The sequence below is a fragment of the Amyelois transitella genome, chromosome 14, assembly GCF_032362555.1.
Source record: "Amyelois transitella isolate CPQ chromosome 14, ilAmyTran1.1, whole genome shotgun sequence".
In the NCBI taxonomy this organism is placed as follows: domain Eukaryota; kingdom Metazoa; phylum Arthropoda; class Insecta; order Lepidoptera; family Pyralidae; genus Amyelois; species Amyelois transitella.
The window spans coordinates 1,090,702-1,113,342 of NC_083517.1; the positions used below are offsets into that span (position 1 = coordinate 1,090,702).

General features: G+C 38.0%; 1 protein-coding gene across 1 annotated transcript; it reads left to right on the top strand.

Annotated features, from left to right (window-relative positions):
• Positions 1–1,972: 1,972 nt before the first annotated feature.
• On the top strand, positions 1,973–22,083 carry LOC106129126 (zinc finger protein ZFP2). Its single transcript, XM_060947917.1, has 13 exons — positions 1,973–2,382; positions 2,785–2,936; positions 3,595–3,668; positions 4,249–4,330; positions 4,796–4,815; positions 4,912–4,982; positions 5,574–5,754; positions 6,871–7,039; positions 7,779–7,946; positions 12,808–12,938; positions 19,758–19,878; positions 20,542–20,669; positions 21,206–22,083. The coding sequence occupies exons 1-13, from the start codon at positions 2,131–2,133 to the stop codon at positions 21,697–21,699; spliced, it is 2,043 nt and encodes a 680-aa protein (XP_060803900.1). The 5' UTR covers positions 1,973–2,130; the 3' UTR covers positions 21,700–22,083.
• The last annotated feature ends 558 nt before the right edge of the window (positions 22,084–22,641 follow it).

Sequence of the window (22,641 nt, forward strand, 5' to 3'; positions counted from 1 at the left end):
TCTGTATGCTTAAATCTTTAAAATTACGTAACGGATTTGATGCGGTTTTTTGTAACAGGTAGAGTGATTCAAGAGGAAGGTTTTTATGTATAATTTTTTCCGAATTTTGCACCCGTGCGAAGCCGGGGCAGGTCGCTAGTAAATTATAAAGTATGTAATTGAAAACATCGTGAGATTAGTTTACACATTTAAGTGCACAAGCAGTACACAAAATCCTTCATTCGTTTTTTTTCATAAACATTCTTTATGGCCCATTTTTATATTATGACTTGAGAAAATTGTGCAGTTACTAAGTAAATGTTTTCTTTTAGGTACTAAATATAATATAACCTACCTATGCATATCTCTTGGGATACGCGGGACGGGACCTTACATTTAGAAGCAGGCTCTAGAAAGTTCTCAATTGTTCCAGTTTATTTTCTGGGGTATGTTAAATTTAAGTATTTACACAATTTTGATAATGGCGTAAAAAGATTTATCTGCGAACGGTAATTTAAAGAAGCCGATATTAATGTTTTCTTCGTTACTTCCACAAAGATATAGTCAGTAGGTACCATTGTGTGGCAGTAGTACCTGGGTAACTAAGCTAAATCCTTTAACTCCCCTGAACTGAATTAAAATATTCATTTACGCGCCTTTTTTGACATTTTATCATTTTTAGTTGATATGATCAAACATTATCTATTTACATAAATACCTATCAACTGAATTGTCTCAATGTCGGCAGATATAGGTATTTTATTTGAATTCTCACCTGTGATCTTCCCATGGTTTTTGCCGAAGCGACTGTTGTTTATGAAGCTAGGATATTGTTTATTGTTGCCGCATGTAGGTACTTTTTTCCTAGGTCGTCGGCTATAATTAGTTTCGGAGTTGTACTCTGCTGGAAACATCCATACTGTACTAATGTTATAAATGCAAAAATCTGTCCGTCTTTTACACTTTTACACTTGGAAATGCTTAGGTAATTACTAAGTACATTTGAAAATGACTGCAAAGAAATACTTGCACACCTGAACATGCTTAATTACTACATTTGCAAATAACGGTCTAATTAAGGTAGGTATAAACATTCGTGGGAAGTTTAAAGAATACATATTATAAGTTCCTTTTATTTTCTCTGTCTGTATGTAGGTATGCGCTAATCTCGGAAAGTTGCGGACAGATTTTATTCCAGCTTGAAAGGGTTTTCTGAGGAAGGCGAAGCCGGATCGGCTCGCTAGTAGATCAATCTAATTCCGCTCTTATTATTATTCCAATTGGTTAGAGTTTTTGCAAAAAACGAGACTTTATTAGGTAAGCAAAGTAAAGAAAAAATTATAAAGGTCTACTTAACCTAATCAGGAAAGGTACTATGGGCCTATTCTTATAAGTTGGCATCTAATTTTTTGTAACGTGTCCAAGTCCACTTGTTTATATCACCACTCTACCGATAAAGTAGTTATTATCAGAGTCATTCATGCCGCAGAATCACATATATTTCAGCTTAAAGGCGGCTGGACACGCAAGTTACGTAGGTGCACCATATTCTGAGAAGAGACATTTAAAAGACAGGCCATTATCCATAGGTAACGTAAAGGCCACCGCCCACGGCCTCGTGGTGCAAAGGGCCTCGCGTAACAAAGCAAACAAAATATTACCCATAGGAACACGAAGACCAGGTTTTTTAAAAATGTACATAGGCATCATTTATATATCCCTTGCGGGGAAGACAGAGTCGAGAGTCTTGAAAACACTGATGGCCACGATCAGTTGTTTGGCTTATTGTACCTAAAAGAAGAGTCTCAAGTTTATAAACCTATAACTAAATCGTCTTTTACGATATCCATGAGAGAGATGGAGCTTCTTTTTTTTGAAAGCATAAAAAAAATTTAATAATGCCAATAACGTCAATCAATGTCACAAGAAAATTGTGTCACTCTTTGTGATCTTTAATGTCATTATTGTCTTCAGTAAACAGTAGGTAGTGAAATAAGAGGTCTTATATATATTTACCGTAATTTTTAATCCAATTTTACTTGTTAAATTATTTTGGAAGTTATGTTAATCAAATGTTCGCTCTTTAACAGCTTTATATTAAAAAGTCAATACATAAGCATTGCTGTATCTGTTAACATCTAAGTTACCGCGATGAATAATAAAGAAGAAACAGACGGGATTCATAGTGAAATAAACTTTCCTCTAGATATTCCCAAAGAGGAGATGGATGGTACTATAGAAATTGAGATCCCTTACAATTTACTGCAGTATCTGAGTTCGGAGAATAGCAGCATCCACAATTTATGTCGCATTTGTCTGTCAGTGCAACAAAACATGACTTGTTTGTTTACTTCTTCGAGCCCTGCATTACACGACATGCTGGCAGAGATCTCGTCCATACAGGTTTGTTATCTAAATATAACATACTTATAGTCAAGCCTGTATCCCTTGCGAGGTAGACAGAGCCAACAGTCTCAAAAAGACTAATAGGCCATATTTAGATATTACATACTCAGATATCATGATAGAATTGAGATTCAATTAGTGACAGATTGCTAGTCTGACGCCTAAAAGAAGAATCTCAAGTTAATAAGCCCATCCCTAAGTCGCCTTTTACGACATCCACGGGAAAGAGATGAAGCGGATTCTTTTTCTATTGGTGCCGGGGACCATACGCCACAGTGATAGACATATATCTAATCTAATTATCATAAAATATAGTAACTTCAACTTAGTCCATGTGTTGAAATTACTAGCTAGCAAAATCTGTTTATGTTTTTTTTTATTTATCATTTATGATTCCAGGCCTCTCTGGATGATGGCCTACCATCTCGGATTTGCGAAATATGTGAAGGTCACGTTATAAGTTATTATAATTTTAAGTTAAAATGTGATAAATCTGAGTTTACTCTTAAATCGCTACTGAAAGGAGAATTTCTTACCAAAGAAAACCAAAGGTAATATTTTTTTCATTTTTTACAAGAGTATAAGGACTTAGAGACATCTTAGCAGCCTTCATTTTTATTATTTATTTATTTTTATTTTGTTATTTTTATGAGACAAATTACACTGATTTAGTTAGCCTCTAAGTAAGTTCGAGACTTGTGTTACAAGATACCAACTCAAAGATGCTATATTTTATAATAAATACTTATATAGATAAACATCCAAGACCCAGGCCAATCAGAAAACTTTATTTTCTCATCATGAACTGACATCAACTTATCATAACAGTTGACTACCATTAACAAAATTTTTAACTTCTATCTTGTACATTCATGTACATATAGTCATGTGATATCCTTTGTGGGTAGATAGAGCCAACAGTCTTGAAAAGATTTATATCTGTCTGATAAGATGTCAAATAACAACCTGGATTTATCTTCAAAATCATGATGTCTTTGTTTTATTATTAGAATCATTTAATCCTTATATTCTATTTCATCCTTATAAAATAGACTATCAAATTGCTAAGTATTACATAAAAATTTAATTTGTAATTGTTATAAAACTGAACACTTATAATTGTTATTTTATAACAAGGACTCTTCAAATATTTTATTATTTTATATATAATAATGAAGAATTATATTTATATTATATTTATATTTACAGCACCAATAATACAAAAAACAGAGATGAAACTGCAGATAAAATAAACATTAAAAATGAAAATGTGATTCATGAAGGTAACTGTATATCTTTAATTCTCTGCAGCTACCACTAAACAGTAAGAATTTGCTAATAGAAATTTTTCAAGCAATATTTGCTTTTAATTTAAGACTATAAGTACATATACTTTTAAGCAGGCACTTTGCACATACTCTAGTACATACTCTTCTTATCTTAAAAGCCAATATTGAATTAAAGAGAATGTCGAATAAGAAAGTCACGTCTATATCCCTTGCGAAGCAGACATAGCCAACAGTCTCATTAAGATCAAAAGGCCAAATACACCTGTATGGCATTATAATATATATAATATATAAGTTTTTAAAGTAACTTCCTATTTAGTTTAAAATGTCTTAATGTAGTTAGTAGCCCCGATTTCTAGTGTAACTCTGTGAATAACGTTGTGGGCTACATTATTAGTAACACTTCTTATGTTTAAATTCTTATTTATCTGTATATAATGTAGCTGTTTGTTGTTCCAATAAATAAATAAAATAAAATAAAATAAAATAATGGAATTGAGATTCATATAGTGACAGGTCGCTAGCCCAGCGCCTAAAAGAAGAATCCCATTTACATTTTCATTATATGTTTTAGAAACACAGTTCTTGGAAGCTCTGTCTGATGACCCTAATGATGAGAAGACGCTATGCATCATTCAAAAAGAAGAATTGAATAGGTAAATCTACCATACCTTTTATAAGCAATATGCATTAATGTGTTGATTTACATTTTTTGTGGTGGTAAATATTAATACATACATACATACATAGAGTCACGTCTATATCCCTTGCGGGGTAGACAGAGCCACCAGTCTTGAAAAGACCGATAGGCCATGTTCAGCTGTTTGGCGAAATGTTATAATTGAGATTCAAATAGTGACAGGTAGCTAGCCCATCGCTAAAAAAAGAATGGCAAGTTTATAAGCCTATCCCTTAGTCGCCTTTTACAACATCCAGGGGAAAGAGATGGAGTGGTCTGATTCTTTATTGAATAAGAGCCGGGAACCACACATATTCATATGTACTTATCCTTTAGTCGCCTTTCACGACAGTCATGGAAAAGATAGAATAAGCTTAAGGTTTAAATACACTGTTGAATGTTGCCAATTAAAAAAGAAATTAACTTCTACATTATGTTGCAGGAAAACGCACCATTCGCCCGGTAAGTAATATTCTTAAAGAATATTGAATTTTATAATTGACATTTTTAACGAGATTTCATAAACAATGAATGGTTTTTTTTCTTTTTCTTTCACAGATGGAACCATTTCGTCTAATAAAAAAACGAAGGGAGTTGTTACTGGTCAAGCGTGTTCGTATTGTGATAAGGTAACTCCCAATATATTTAATTCAAACTAATTAAGATTTGAGACTCTGTCATGGCGTATAAGTACATAAATTGTAATCGTAATAATTGTATTTGTAACATTCTTATATGGGTTTATAATGTATATATGGATAAAAAAGTTAAGCCACAAATGTAGTAAAAGGCGACTAATATTTCTTTGTGTCGTATATAAAAAAGAATATGACCACTTTATCTCATTTTCCGTGGATATCGTAAGAGGCGACTAAGGGATAGCCTTTTAAACTTGGGATTACCTGTCACTATTTGAATCTCAATTCTATCATAAAGCCAAACAGCTGAACGTGGTCTTTACAAGACTGCTCGCGCTGTCTACCCCGCAAGGGATGTAGACGTGACCATATGTATGTATTAACTAAAGCTAGAATTGAGATACAAATAGTGACAGGTTGCTAGCCCATCGCCTATAAAAATTATCCCAAGTTTGTAAGCCTATCCCTTAGTCGTCTTTCACGACATCCATGGGAAAGAGATGGAGTAGTCTCATTCTTTTTTGTATTGGTTCCGGGAACCACACTACAAATGCATTGAAGGATATTAACATAATTCACCAGAAATTTAAGTACCAAAAGGCGCTGGCCGTCCACGTGAGGAAACGCCACATGGCCGAGGAAGACTGCCACCCGTGCCAGCACTGCAAGGACGTGTTCAGATCCCAGCACGACCTCCATCTGCACAGCGCGCTCCACTCCAAGGGGCAGTGGAAGTGCAACAAGTGTTTTAAGGAATTCAAATGTAAGTATTTATTAACAACTAGCTTCAAAATTCCAAATTTTTATTCATTACTATAGGATACTATATATCGCTTAATAATTGTCAAAACGTATGCTTTAACAACATTGGTTGACGTCAAATAAATTACTTAAAAACTAAGTTAACTGCCGCTTCCAAGGCGTCAGTGCAGAAGAAGCGGTAACAAACTGCACTGCAGCGTTTTCTTCAACAACGTCAACCCGCCCGCGACTCCGACCGCGCGGATGTCGGTCTTCGCGTGGATGGTTTATTTCTATATTTTGAGTAACTCTGACAATGATATCTTATAAATATCTGTTGGACCCAAATATGGTTTGGCTTCGCCTAGCATGTTTCGATGTTTTAGTAAGAGAAGATCGCTTAAACTGAAAAATTAAGATTTTTTTTCTACGTGTTTTTCCAGTATAAAAAGTATCACATTTTATGATTAGATTATTATCGAACTGTTAGTTTTCATGTGATGCCTGAACATACAGACAGACAAAAATTTTTTTTAATCACATATTTGGGTTTGGTATCGATCCAGTAACACCCCCTGCTATTTATTTTTTCAATATTTTCAATGTACAGAATTGACCTTTCTACAGATTTATTATATGTATAGATTATGCCGTGTTAGAAAGCAGAATAGGTAAATGAGAGCGTTAAGGAGTATGATCGGTGTGGAAATTGGAGCTTTGCATGCCTTTATGAGCAGTCAGAAACTATCCAAAAAGGCTGGCTGTGCATAGGGGCGTGTTGGTCCCGACATTAATGTATGGGAGTGAAAATTGGGTATGGCAAAAGAAGCACGAAAGCAGAATAAATGCAGTGGAAATGAGAGCGTTAAGGAGTATGTTGGGTGTGAAATTGAGTGATCGGATAAGGAACAGCGTGATAAGGGAATGTTGTGATGTGAAAGATGTAGTTACAGGAATAGAAAAGGGTGTGTTAAGATGGTTTGGTCATGTGGAGAGGATGAATGAAAGCAGGTTGACCAGGTCAACCGATATAATTCAACCAGACTGAATTTTCAAAATGATGATTCCAATTTTAACAGTATTACATTAAATACTTTTTTTTTAAGTCTAATAATAAAACTAATTAATTAATCGCCAGTGAGATCGATGCTACGTCGCCACGTGTCGCGGCACATGGAATCGAAGCGGTATACCTGCGGTTTGTGCAACAAGTCGTTCGCCGAGTTGTATTCGTTGCGGAGACACGAACGCGTTCACACTGGCGAGGAGCGGGAGAAGAAACATGTCTGTCATATTTGTGGGAAGCGGTCAGTAAAATATTATTTTTAACTAGAGAAATCCTATCACTCTCCCATGGATGTCGTAAAAACCGACTAAGGGGTAGGCTTATAAACTTTGGATTCTTCTTTTATGCGATGGGCTAGCAACCCGTCACTATTAGAATCTCAATTCTATCTTAAAGTTAAAGCTAAATAGCTGAACATGGCCTATCAGTATTTACAAGACTGTTAGCTCTGCCTACTTCGCAAGGGATATAGACGTGATTATATGTATGTATGAATTTGCAATTTTAAATAAATTTTAATGAAACTGAATTTTGATTTAGGTTAAAATCTAACAACAAATCTGTTTTTTTTTAATTTAAGGTACTGCGAGAGCAACCTGCTAACCGCCCACATGACTTTGTTACATACATACATACATATAATCACGTCTATATCCCTTGCGGGGTAGACAGAGCCAACAGTCTTGAAAAGACTGATAGGCCACGTTCAGCTGTTCGGCTTTATGATGGAATTGAGATTCAAATAGTGACGGGTTGCTAGCCCATCGCCTAAAAGAAGAATCCCAAGTTTATATACCTATCCCTTAGTCGACTTTTACTACATCCATGGGAACGAGATGGAGTGGTCCTATTCTTTTTGTGTATTGGTGCCGGGAACCACAGGGCACATGACTTTGTTTTTTTTTTTTTTTTCAATTTCAGATACAGCAAGAGCAACCTGCTAACCGCCCAAGTGACTTGTTTTTTTTTTTTAATTTCAGATACAGCGAGAGCAACCTGCTCACCGGCCACATGGCGTCGCACAGCGGCCTGAAGCCGTGGCAGTGCTCCGACTGCCGCAAGCGGTTCGCCAGCGCCCGCCTGCTGGCCTCGCACCGCGCCGTGCACTCCGCGGAGAGACCGCACGCTTGTCTTTATTGCGATAGACGGTAACATAGATAGACATATAGACTCTTTGTCTATAGTAATGTTATAAAGCTGATCTATATAGTGTATAGTATATAGTGTTCGAGCGCCCGCCTGCTGGCCTCGCACCGCGCCGTGCACTCCGCGGAGAGACCGCACGCTTGTCTCTACTGCGATAGACGGTGAGATAGATAGATATATAGAGTCTGTCTATAGTAACGTTATAAAGCTGATCTATATAGTGTATAGTATATAGTGTTCGAGCGCCCGCCTGCTGGCCTCGCACCGCGCCGTGCACTCCGCGGAGAGACCGCACGCTTGTCTTTATTGCGATAGACGGTAACATAGATAGACATATAGACTCTTTGTCTATAGTAATGTTATAAAGCTGATCTATATAGTGTATAGTGTTCGAGCGCCCGCCTGCTGGCCTCGCACCGCGCCGTGCACTCCGCGGAGAGACCGCACGCTTGTCTTTATTGCGATAGACGGTAACATAGATAGACATATAGACTCTTTGTCTATAGTAATGTTATAAAGCTGATCTATATAGTGTATAGTGTTCGAGCGCCCGCCTGCTGGCCTCGCACCGCGCCGTGCACTCCGCGGAGAGACCGCACGCTTGTCTTTATTGCGATAGACGGTAACATAGATAGACATATAGACTCTTTGTCTATAGTAATGTTATAAAGCTGATCTATATAGTGTATAGTGTTCGAGCGCCCGCCTGCTGGCCTCGCACCGCGCCGTGCACTCTGCGGAGAGACCGCACGCTTGTCTTTATTGCGATAGACGGTAACTATAACCATGATATTGTGACTCTTTGTTTTATTTATTTAGTAATTTATGTGCACTCCGCGGAGAGACCGCACGCTTGTCTTTATTGCGATAGACGGTAACTATAACCATGATATTGTGACTCTTTGTTTTATTTATTTAGTAATTTATGTGCACTCCGCGGAGAGACCGCACGCTTGTCTTTATTGCGATAGACGGTAATTATGACCATGATGTTGTGACTCTTTGTTTTATTTGTTTTATTTAGTAATTTATGTGCACTCCGCGGAGAGACCGCACGCCTGTCTTTATTGCGATAGACGGTAATTATGACCATGATGTTGTGACTCTTTGTTTTATTTGTTTTATTTAGTAATTTATGTGCACTCCGCGGAGAGACCGCACGCTTGTCTTTATTGCGATAGACGGTAATTATGACCATGATGTTGTGACTCTTTGTTTTATTTGTTTTATTTAGTAATTTATGTGCACTCCGCGGAGAGACCGCACGCTTGTCTTTATTGCGATAGACGGTGAGATAGATAGATATATAGAGTCTGTCTATAGTAATGTTATAAAGCTGATCTATATAGTGTATAGAGGCCGCCCGCGACTTCGTCCGCATGGAAACCCTATCAATCCCGCGGGAACTCTGGGATAAAAAGTAGCCTATGTGTTATTCTGGGTCTTCAGCTACCTACATACCAAATTTCATGGTAATCGAATCAGTAGTTTTTGCGTGAAAGAGTAACAAACATCCATACATCCATACAAACTTTCGCCTTTATAATAGTAGTAGGATTTATTTAGTAATTTATGTGCACTCCGCGGAGAGACCGCACGCTTGTCTCTATTGCGATAGACGGTAACTATAACCATGATATTGTATTGTGACTCTTTGTTTTATTTGTTTATTTATTTAGTAATTTATGTGCACTCCGCGGAGAGACCGCACGCTTGTCTTTATTGCGATAGACGGTAACATAGATAGACATATAGACTCTTTGTCTATAGTAATGTTATAAAGCTGATCTATATAGTGTATAGAGGCCGCCCGCGACTTCGTCCGCATGGAAACCCTATCAATCCCGCGGGAACTCTGGGATAAAAAGTAGCCTATGTGTTATTCTGGGTCTTCAGCTACCTACATACCAAATTTCATGGTAATCGAATCAGTAGTTTTTGCGTGAAAGAGTAACAAACATCCATACAAACTTTCGCCTTTATAATAGTAGTAGGATTTATTTAGTAATTTATGTGCACTCCGCGGAGAAACCTCACGCCTGTCTGTACTGCGACATATATATATAGACTCTTTGTCTATAGTAACGTTATAAAGCTGATCTATATAGTGTATAGTATATAGTGTTCGAGCGCCCGCCTGCTGGCCTCGCACCGCGCCGTGCACTCCGCGGAGAGACCGCACGCTTGTCTCTACTGCGATAGACGGTGAGATAGATAGATATATAGAGTCTGTCTATAGTAACGTTATAAAGCTGATCTATATAGTGTATAGTATATAGTGTTCGAGCGCCCGCCTGCTGGCCTCGCACCGCGCCGTGCACTCCGCGGAGAGACCGCACGCTTGTCTTTATTGCGATAGACGGTAACATAGATAGACATATAGACTCTTTGTCTATAGTAATGTTATAAAGCTGATCTATATAGTGTATAGTATATAGTGTTCGAGCGCCCGCCTGCTGGCCTCGCACCGCGCCGTGCACTCCGCGGAGAGACCGCACGCTTGTCTTTATTGCGATAGACGGTAACATAGATAGACATATAGACTCTTTGTCTATAGTAATGTTATAAAGCTGATCTATATAGTGTATAGTGTTCGAGCGCCCGCCTGCTGGCCTCGCACCGCGCCGTGCACTCTGCGGAGAGACCGCACGCTTGTCTCTACTGCGATAGACGGTAACATAGATATATAGACTCTTTGTCTATAGTAATGTTATAAAGCTGATCTATATAGTGTATAGTGTTCGAGCGCCCGCCTGCTGGCCTCGCACCGCGCCGTGCACTCCGCGGAGAGACCGCACGCTTGTCTTTATTGCGATAGACGGTAACATAGATAGACATATAGACTCTTTGTCTATAGTAATGTTATAAAGCTGATCTATATAGTGTATAGTATATAGTGTTCGAGCGCCCGCCTGCTGGCCTCGCACCGCGCCGTGCACTCCGCGGAGAGACCGCACGCTTGTCTTTATTGCGATAGACGGTAACATAGATAGACATATAGACTCTTTGTCTATAGTAATGTTATAAAGCTGATCTATATAGTGTATAGTATATAGTGTTCGAGCGCCCGCCTGCTGGCCTCGCACCGCGCCGTGCACTCTGCGGAGAGACCGCACGCTTGTCTCTACTGCGATAGACGGTAACATAGATATATAGACTCTTTGTCTATAGTAATGTTATAAAGCTGATCTATATAGTGTATAGTATATAGTGTTCGAGCGCCCGCCTGCTGGCCTCGCACCGCGCCGTGCACTCCGCGGAGAGACCGCACGCTTGTCTTTATTGCGATAGACGGTAACATAGATAGACATATAGACTCTTTGTCTATAGTAATGTTATAAAGCTGATCTATATAGTGTATAGTGTTCGAGCGCCCGCCTGCTGGCCTCGCACCGCGCCGTGCACTCCGCGGAGAGACCGCACGCTTGTCTTTATTGCGATAGACGGTAATTATGACCATGATATTGTGACTCTTTGTTTTATTTGTTTATTTATTTAGTAATTTATGTGCACTCCGCGGAGAGACCGTTGTTTTATTTGTTTATTTATTTAGTAATTTATGTGCACTCCGCGGAGAGACCGCACGCCTGTCTCTATTGCGATAGACGGTAATTATAACCATGATATTGTATTGTGACTCTTTGTTTTATTTGTTTATTTAGTTAGTAATTTATGTGCACTCCGCGGAGAGACCATACGCTTGTCTCTACTGCGACAGGCGGTAACATAGATAGACATATAGACTCTTTGTCTATAGTAATGTTATAATAGCTGATCTATATAGTGTATAGAGGCCGCCCGCGACTTCGTCCGCATGGAAACCCTATCAATCCCGCGGGAACTCTGGGATAAAAAGTAGCCTATGTGTTATTCTGGGTCTTCAGCTACCTACATACCAAATTTCATGGTAATCGGTTCAGTGGTTTTTGCGTGAAAGAGTAACAAACATCCATACAAACTTTCGCCTTTATAATAGTAGTAGGATTTATTTAGTAATTTATGTGCACTCCGCGGAGAGACCTCACGCCTGTCTGTACTGCGACAGGCGGTAACATAGATATATAGACTCTTTGTCTATAGTAATGTTTTAAAGCTGCTATATAGTGTATAGTATATAGTGTTCGAGCGCCCGCCAGCTGGCCTCGCACCGCGCCGTGCACTCCGCGGAGAAACCATACGCTTGTCTTTATTGCGATAGACGGTAACATATTCCAGGCGATAGATACTATTGTGGCGACATCTCTACGCTACTCGTCAAAACATCAAATCACACAACAACTGTCAATCATCGCAAAGAAATTGACGCGCTCAACCAATAGCAGAGAAGAAACTAAATCGCGATATCAGAGATTTCACGGATTGGAGCTATATATACAACCTCCGACACAACATCGTCTGTCGCGCGGTTCCCCAGGCATAACACCTAGCCTGGCGGAAGATCTTCCCTTTGGTGGCGGTCGAGCCGAATCATCGCTCCCGCTACACTATATTATTGAACATAAAATTAATAATATTTGTCAATAAAAAATTATTTTGATATTCTTCCTACATATATACATACATATGGTCACGTATATATCCATTGCGGGGTAGATAGAGCCAACAGTCTTGAAAAGACTGAATGGCCACGTTTAGCTGTTTTCAGCCGTTAAAAGCGCTGAAAGGGATAGGCTTACAAACTTGGGATTCTTATTTAGGCGATGGGCTAGCAACCTGTCACTATGTATTTGAATCTCAATTCTATCATTAAGCCAAATAGCTGAACGTGACCATTCAGTCTTTTCAAGACTATTGGCTCTGTCTAACCCCGCAAGGGATATAGACGTGACCATATGTATGTATTGATTGATTGATTGATCGCAGGTTCCGGCACGAGTCGACCCGCAACACGCACCACCGCACCCACACCGGGGACAAGCCGTACGTGTGCGCCGCCTGCGGCAAGAGGTTCATACAGAGCTCCAACCTCAGGCTGCACATGCGCACGCACACAGGTAGCTTTATCTAATCTATATATCTATATATATATATATGTATATATACTAGCTGTCACGGCAAACGTTGTTTTGCTATATAAATATTTTTTAAGCAATTTCCAGTAAAAAAAATGTTAAGGGTGGACAACCCTTAACACTTTAAATAATTATTAAAAATCTCTAATTCAAAAAAAAAATAAGTGTGGACAACCCTTATCACTTGGGGTATGAAAAATAGATGTGAGCCGATTCTCAGACCTACTGAATATGCATGCAAAATTTGGTTAAAATCGGTAAAGCCGTTTCGGAGGAGTACGGAGACGAACATTGTGACACGAGAATTTTATATATAAGATATCTATCTAATATATTTAAACGAGCAATTCTTGTATATATATATAATCAGGATCTCGGAAACGGCTCCAACGATTTTCATGAAAGTTACAGATTAGCTTTTCGGCTCAAAGAATCGATTTAAGGTCCTAGGTTCGAGAAAAGCTCGGTTCCCAAGATATATAAACATTTTAAAAACCGCGTTTTAAGAAACTATATCAGCGTCATCTCTGGTAGACCGAGCAAAGCTCGGTCAACCAGGTACTTTCTATAACATACATATGTACCTACATATAGTCACGTCTACGATTTCGAGTAAAATACGGCCTCTGAGGCGCAGCGGTAGTACGCTTGTCTGTAGCACCGGAGGTCCCGGGTTCGAATCCCGGCCAGGGCATGATGAGAAATGAACTTTCTCTGATTGGTCTGGGTCTTGGATGTTTATCTATCTAAGTATTTGTTAAAAAATATAGTAACATTGAGTTAGTATCTCGTAACACAAGTTTTGAACTTACTTCGAGGCTAATTCAATCCGTGTGATTTGTCCCGTATATATTTATTTATTTAACTATATCTAAGTCCCTCATGGGGTAGACAGAGCCAACGGTCATGAAGAGACTGATAGGCCACATTCAGCTTTTTTGTTTGATGATAGAATTGAGGTTCCAATAGTGACAGGTTGCTAGCCTGTCGCCTAAAAGAAGAATCCCAAGTCTATGAGCCTTTCCCTTGGTCGCCTTTTACGACATCCATTGGAAAGAGAAGGAGTGGTCTTCACCAAATCTTCACCAGAATTCTAACCAAAAGTTACACATGCATGGACTCACGCAGTTATATTAATACCATATTTAATTCCAAGTGTTTTGCAATCATAACATACATTTCTTAAATAAAGTAAGCTTAATAATAAAAGTAATTCATTATAATAATCTGTTATTATAGATTTATTTTCCTTCTAATTTAAATTAATTTAAAAATGTATTTTTGAACAAAAAGCCGTATCATAATTGCATACCTTTATTTAAATATCTAAACAAATAAACTGTAGATAGGTGTACCTAACATAAACTGTAGGTGTCTTGAAGTGTCGCTTATTATTTTTTGGGATTTGTAAAATAAAAATACGGAGCTGTTTTTGAATAAAATTTGACTTTAATTCGTAAATCGAAAAGAAAAAAAAGAAAACAATCGGACGCGTGCATTGCGTCAATGCGGCACAAAGGAGGTTGAATAGGAGCTTCAACAGTAGGGTTAGGTATACCATAGAGTACTCTATTAAAAGACATTTCTAGATGAAATGGTTGGTATTTATTTTAAATGTGTGTTTCATGGTATTAATTATGTATATCTTTATTTGTGTACCCTAGCCAAAAAAGAGAATTGTGGTAAATAGAAACATAATAGAGTGTGGAGGGAAAGGTCGGAGTGGGAAGACCTAGACGAACGTATCTTGATCAAATTAACCTTTTCAGCGCCAAAGTCTGATATATCAGACGTTTAAGTTTCGTGCCCTCGCCGCCAAAGTCTTATATATCAGTCAAATAAATCTTACCAATTTAGCTGTATTTTTTCTTATGTTTAGGTATAGTGCCTGACGACATATGCATAACATTTTCATACAGTTCATACTTTAGTTAATCAAAAATAACAATTTCACGATTTATTATGTTATTTGAATAATAAATTATTAAAAACAAAACCGTGTTTATCAGAGATTCTGACTTTTTTTTTATTTGAACCCTCACCCCTCACCGCCAATGTCTTATATAGCAGACATTAGTGATGTTACATTACAATGTTACTACATAAACCAGAAATCTGGAACTCTCAAAAGAAACGTCTAAAAACTTAAAAATATTACATGTTTTTGTTTTGGGCATAAAACTTTTTAGTGTGTCGTAATTTTACCAAGTTTTAGCACAAAATGCATTTATTTTCAAACTAGCTTTCCCCCGCGACTCCGTCCGCGCGGATGTCGGTCTTCGCGTAGATGGTTTATTTCTCCATTTTATTTTCAGTCCGGTCAATTTAGACCAAAAAATAGGAATGAAGCTACATTAATTCCCATCAAGCTGAAAATGAGTATAATTGTTTAAAACACAATCAAAAGCATTATTTCAAAATTCCCCATGATTCAAAGGTAAGAAAATGGGATTTTCACGATTTTCTTCAAAACGGTAAGTTTTATAGGAAAATTACCTCAGACATAGATTGTAGATCATAAAGATATCTATAAAAAGGAATCAATATTTTTTTTCAATAAAGCTACCGTTTCTGAGATATTACGATGCAAAAAGTTGCAAGCGTCATAATATGCATAAGCACGTCTCGTATATACTCTATGTAGCAGTAATATAAGTAAAAATATTGTTCTGTCGGTAATTTTAACTTGAATTCAAAATATAAAATATACATAAGTATAATGAAACCCAGTCCCTTCATTTATACTGTAGTGAAACCTTGAGACAACATCTGTCTCTCTGTTTAATTGTGTACGTGGCTAGGGTCGTATAGCTGCTTTATCTCAGAATGCTCAACACATGAAATACCGTTAGTCTTTAATAATAGTTGTCCTTGCGGGGATACCGTTGTCGGCTAAGGACACCACGGCCTCTCATGCCCTAGGAGTGCCGGCCGTTTAGGGCGCCATGCCGCCCTAAATGATATAATCCTCCTAGAACCAAACGGTCTGGCTCGGGATGATGCCAAGATACCGGATGGTATGACTTTGGTACCCTGGAGATTGGGGCGGCCTTTGGTGTGGGATGCTACTTGTGTCGACACACTTGCGCCGTCTCATCTTCAGGTTACTAAATCTAAGGCCGTTTTGCTTCAAATGAGGCAAAAAACCTCAAAAAGCGCAAATATGTAGTTATCGGGATCAAAGTTTACATCAGATGGCAAGTGTGATAGTGATATTGAAAGGAGAGTGAACGCGGGGAACATGGTGAATGGAGCTTTGCATGCCTTTATGAGCAGTCAGAAACTATCCAAAAAGGCTCAACTGGCTGTGCCCAGGGGCGTGTTGGTCCCGACATTAATGTATGGGAGTGAAAGTTGGGTATGGCAAAAGAAGCACGAAAGCGGAATAAATGCAGTGGAAATGAGAGCGTTAAGGAGTATGTTGGGTGTGAAATTGAGTGACCGGATAAGGAACAGTGTGATAAGGGAATGTTGTGATGTGAAAGAAGATGTAGTTACAGGAATAGAAAAGGGTATGTTGAGATGGTTCGGTCATGTGGAGAGGATGAATAAAAACAGGTTGACTATACATGGAGAGTGTGGAGGGAAAGGTCGGGGTGGGAAGACCTAGACGAACATATCTTGATCAAATTAAGGACGTCCTGGTAAAGGGTCAGGTCAAAAGTACCCGAAACCGCCGAGCTTGCATGAAGAGAGTTATGAATGTAGATGAAGCAAAGGAAGTATGCAAGGATCGTGGCAAGTGGAAAGAGGTAGTCTCTGCCTACCCCTCCGGGAAAGAGGCGTGATTTTATGTATGTATGTAGTTATCGGTAATATCTATACTTTTGAACCTTTGACAATTGTCGAAAAAGCTAATTGAGGTATATCTTGACCGGAGGGCTGGAAATTATCTGGCTCAGAGAATCAGCATTGCCATTCGAATTGGCAATGCTGCCAGCCTTCTGGGCACATTCCCGCATGTTGATGCTATGCAAGGACTGTACAATTTATAAATTAAATTTTAGTTTGTAGTCATCTTTTTTCTTTCTTTTTATAAGTAGCTTTAGTTTTAATTTGATTATTGCATTGAATTTGATAATTGTAACCTCTATTATTGTCCTAAGATGATTTTCTTCACTTAGGGTTATTCTATTATTTTTTTTAAATAATAAATACGAAAGTTAGTCTTGAGTGCCACTGCGTAGTGAAAACACGTGTTTATTCTAACCTATTTCAGACTTTTTCAAGTTTAATAATAAAAATGTAAAAAAAAAACGCGCTAATAGTACACTACCTCAGAGGTGGCAAGGAAACGGATGCATATTATGACGCTTGCAACTTTTTGCATCGATATATCACAGAAACGGTAGCTTTGTTGAAAAAAATTATAGATACCTTTTTTATAGATAACTTTATGATCTACAATTTATGTCTGAGGTAATTTTCCGATTTGAAAAACTTACCGTTTTAAAGAAAATTGCGATACACCCATGTTTTACCTTTGACCGTGAGTAAATTTTTTTCCTTAAACCGGAATCATGGGGAATTTTGAAATAATGCTTTTGATTGTGTTTTAAATAATTATACTCATTTTCAGCTTGATGGGAATTAATGCTATGTAGTATTTTTTTCATAGTAATTAGTAGCGGCCCGCTTGTGCAGCAAACGGTTCAAGCCAAAGCCGACTTTAGGCGCTACAGGTTACGGCGCTAAATCCACTGCGGGTAACGCAACGTGTGTTCGCGGTTCTACAGAACAACGTCTATGGATAAACTGAAAAATTAAGATTTTTTTTTCTTCGTATTTTTTCGGGATAAAAAGTATCCTATTTTACGCCCAGGATAATAAGGTATAATTATACCAAGTTTCATCAAAATCGAACCGTTAGTTTTCCCGTGATGCCTGAACATACAGACAGACAGACAAAAATTTTTTTAATCACATTTTTGTGTTTGGTATCGATCCAGTAACACCCCCTGCTATTTATTTTTTCAATATTTTCAATGTACAGAATTGACCTTTCTACAGATTTATTATATGTATAGATGATGTTTTGCATCGAATCCAGTAAATTGCATGGTATGTCACAACACTATAGCGACACAATCATGCATCAGTCTCGTACGCCAACGACTGATATATAAGACGCGGAAGTGACGTCAGAAGCGTTAGATGTTTCTAGAACTATTTATTTCGTGCTGTACAATGAGGGTAGGAGGTATCGATAAATTATGGAAGTACCCTGTCATGTTATTTTATTATAATTGCAAATTAACATTTATTGAAATATGACCACTGCGAAGGAGTTGATTAGGATTTACCTTTAGCCATTGCAATTGAAAGTAAAACACAATTGAGACGACGAAACGAAAAATTACAATTTCAGATGATTCAAGTTAGTCATGTAGGGTAAGTAGGCAAGTCATGTAGTGTAGGTAAAATTTTTACAACATGCAATCGGTTTTTGTCTTTAAAATAAAAATAACCTGATTGAAGGATTTTTAAATAATAATAATACGATCATCAATATTAGTAAAATAATAATTGTTTCCATCATTTTATTAATTAAATCAATAAGTTAAAAGTATATCTTTCGTAAGGTATCGAAGTTTATGACCGGAAGTTGACACATCATTAACACTCGTTAAAAATTCATATTAGGCGTACGCCACTGTCTGATTTTTCAGACACGTAGTGATGCAATTAATTATCATGATTACTTGTGCGTTTTTTCGCTGTATTAATACGCCACTGAGATTTTAATACATTTTAAAATGTTTCAAGGAGTAACAATAATAAATTTTTTTTTTTTTTTTTTTTTACGGGACAAATTACACTGATTGAGTTAGCCTCGAAGTAAGTTCGAGACTTGTGTTACGAGATACTAACTCAACGATACTATATTTTATAATAAATACTTATATAGATAAACATCCAAGACCCAGGCCAATCGGAGAAAGTTCGTTTCTCATCATGCCCTGGCCGGGATTCGAACCCGTAAAAATAAAACCCATGAACTTAAAATATAACTATAGATATATTTTTATAATGATTTATTAAAAACAAATTAATAATATCGATACTTCATATTGTCAACACTAGTAAATCAACCACGTTTATTGCCGTGGCGTGTGGTGAACGTTTTTGACGAAAACTCTTGGCGTGGAAAGGGTTAAGGACGTCCTGGTAAAGGGTCAGGTCAAGAGGATCCGAAACCTCATGGTAAAAATTGCAGCTGAACGTGGCCGTGTGGTTCCCGGCACCATTGCAAAAAAGAATAGGACCACTCCATCTCTTTCCCACGGATTTCGTAAAAGGCGACTAAGGGATAGGCTTATAAACTTGGGATTCCTCTTTTAGGCGATAGGCTAGCAACCTGTCACTATTTGAATCTCAATTCTATCACTAAGCCAAACAGCTGAGCGTGGCCTATCAGTCTTTTCAAGATTGGTGGCTCTGTCTACCCCGCTAGGGATATAGACGTGATCATATGTATGTATGAATGAACATGGCCTATCAGTCTTTTCAAGACTGTTGGCTCTGTTTACCCCGCAAGGGATATATACGTGATTATATGTACTTATGTATGTATGTAAATATTGCACTAGTTCAATATGCCTGTTCATTAACCCCATTTAGATGTTTGTACCTAATAAAGTGAAAACAATGACATAAATTATGAATGTGGATGAAGCGAAGGAAGTATGCAGAGATCGTGGCAAGTGGAAAGAGGTAGTCTCTGCCTACCCCTCCGGGAAAGAGGCGTGATTTTATGTATGTATGTATGTATGTATAGAAACACAATGTGTGTGTGCGCAGGCGAGCGGCCGTACTGGTGCGGCGCGTGCGGCGCGCGCTTCGCGTCCAGCTCGGCGCTGCGCGCGCACCGCCGCTCGCACGAGCGCGCGCCGCGCGAGCCCTGCGCCTGCTGCGGGAAGAGGTCACACATATACATACACACATATATATATATACTAGCTGTGCGACTTCGGCCGCGTGGAATAGTTATTTCGGGCATCATTGAAGCCCTCAAGGATGAATAAGTTTACCCGTTTTTTTTCACATATGCCATTATTACTTTGCTCCTTTCTTATAGTTGTAATGTTATATAGCCTCGATAAATGGTCTATTCAGTACAAAAAGATTTTTTCAATTCGAACCAGTAGTTCCTGAGATTGGCGCGTTCAAACAAAATGGTGACTAGTTGCTAGCCCATCGACTACAAGAAGAAACACAAGTTTAAAAGCCTGTCCCTTAGTCACCTTTTACTATATTCATGGGAAAAAGAGGCATTGGTCCTATTCTTATATTCGCGCGAAATTAATGACATCTCGTTTTATGGAACGAGCATATGAACACAAGAATAGGTTTTATCACAATATTACGAGCAGATAATCTCAATTAATTGAACTTTTGCTATTATATTTCGTTAATTAGTGTGACAACGAACTTATTTATTTATTTGTTTTTTATGTTCTCATGTAAGTGATGTAAAATATGTCTTATGAGATAAAAGTGAATAAAAAAATGAGCATAAGAAGTACCCCGCAAGGGATATAGACATAATTATATGAATGAATGAATGAATTTATTTCCTTTGCAGGATCTCGAAAGCGAACCTTAGGGCGCATATGCGTCTGCACAAAGAAGACAAGCCATATAAATGCAACTTGTGTCCGAAGGCGTTCGTCACAGCCACCAGGTTGAGAGACCATAGTAGGATCCACACCGGTCAGTAGTAGACTAATAAATTCAATGTTACCGCTGACTGGCTCCGTGGCGCAGCGGTAGTGCGCTTGTCTGTGACACCGGAGGGCCACGGGTTCGAATCCCGGCCAAGGGCATGATGAGAAACGTACTTTTTCTGATTGTTCTGGGTCTTGGATGTTTATCTATATATTTATTATGAAAAAAATAAAGTATCGTCGTCGTTAGTATCTCGTAACACAAGTCTCGAACTAACTTCGCGGCTAACTCAATCTGTGTAATCTGTCCCGTATGTATATATGTATATAAAAAAATAAATCATTTTCCTCCTGGCTTTAGTCCCGTTGCATCGTCACATCCATATTTTCCCGTGGATGTCGTTAAAGGCGACAAGTGGAAAGGCAAATTAAACTAGCCACAACCTGGTCACTATTTGAATCTCAATTCCATCATTTTAGCCATACCTACTGTTTTTCAGTCCTTTCAATATTGTGTTGGCTCTGTCTACCCTCTATATAGATCTCACTATATGTATGTATGTAATGTTCGTCTCAATACAGGTGAGAAACCGTTCGAATGCGCAATCTGCACGAAAACGTTCACCACGAAGACTCACCTAAGGAAACACACAAAATACCATGAGAACGAACAGAAACGCACAAAAACCGCGGACAACAAAAAGAATATCACAGAAAACACAGTAAAACACCACCGAGCACCCACAAAATGCGAGGCAATACCTTTAGAAGTCACCGGAGAGTTGGTAGTGCCCGAAGAGCAAACTGAAATATTAGTTGTTGATAATAACCAGTGCCTGCAAGGGAACATTTGTCTGGACGGAGTGACGTACGTCAACGATGACGTCACATTTGGCGGTGACGGCATAAACCTAGTGGCCGTTGATGAAGAAGGTGTGAGTATATCGTCCGCGGCCATGTTGGAAGGCGCCACGGTGAAGTTGTATCAGATTGATCAGAGTCTAGTGCAGATTCACAGTACAGGCGCTCAGGTCACGATCAGCAAGATTACAAGCAAAATGACTGCTAACTTTTGAAATTAAAAAGCTAAATTTAATAAAAATTTGAGGTGGATAACCTCAAAAATACAAACTAATAAACGCTTACCGCTTTATGATATTAGTATAGATAAAATTATTTATATAGAATGCGTCCTAACTTTTTTTTTGTATAGCTTCCATTCTATTGAGTAAAATATTTCCCTGGGAATTTTGATTACTAAGATATGTAATGTTTTCTCAAATCTATTTCCTAAAATTATAGAACCATCTTATGCTTGGTCTACCTCTCTTTTTACATAAATCACTAAGTTTAAGTAGCTATTTATTATTTATTTATTTACGCCAATAAAACAACGGTAGTATATAAGTTATATAAGTAAAAAAAAAGAATTGTCACAAATAAATCTGCAGATGTATGATAATAGCAAAAATAAAGTATTGTGTTTCCTATGTATGTATTTATTTTCTTTTCCTTTTTAAAACTGCGGCCGCTACACCGAGTTCATACTTTGTTTTGATATTACCTACTAAAGAATGTTGTATTCCATCTCTTTCCAATGGATACCGGAGAAGACAATTAAAGAAATAGGCCACATTCATCTAGTGCAGTTTTTAACATGAAAAGTTCGGTTCCCCTACAAAGGATGCGGAGGTATGAGTGGTCATGGTAAAGAGGTGCAACCAGGGTTCTTCACCAGAAGAGTGAGGTTTTAACAGAAACACGCAGGAAGGAAGATATAACTGAAAACTGAACAGTGTTTAGGTTGTATTGAATACTTTGTTTAGGATTAGTCTAGTCTTATAAGCAGTTCTCTAACGAAATTGATTTTTGCGTACATATTATTAAGTACCCCTATATAGGTATATATACTGGCTGATGCTTGTTTAATGACCTTAAGTTCGCTAGGTTCTTCATTAATAAACCATTATCTAATAGCAAACAAATGTAGTGCCGTTGCCACCGATTGATTTTGCTTC

Excerpts from the sequence above, each read along its gene's own strand:
- LOC106129126 (XM_060947917.1), top strand. The coding sequence starts at position 2,131 with ATGAATAATAAAGAAGAAACAGACGGGATTCATAGTGAAATAAACTTT. Across the intron at positions 3,669-4,248 it reads TGAAAATGTGATTCATGAAG|AAACACAGTTCTTGGAAGCT; the intron begins GTAACTGTATAT and ends TATATGTTTTAG. Across the intron at positions 7,040-7,778 it reads TGTCATATTTGTGGGAAGCG|ATACAGCGAGAGCAACCTGC; the intron begins GTCAGTAAAATA and ends TTTTAATTTCAG.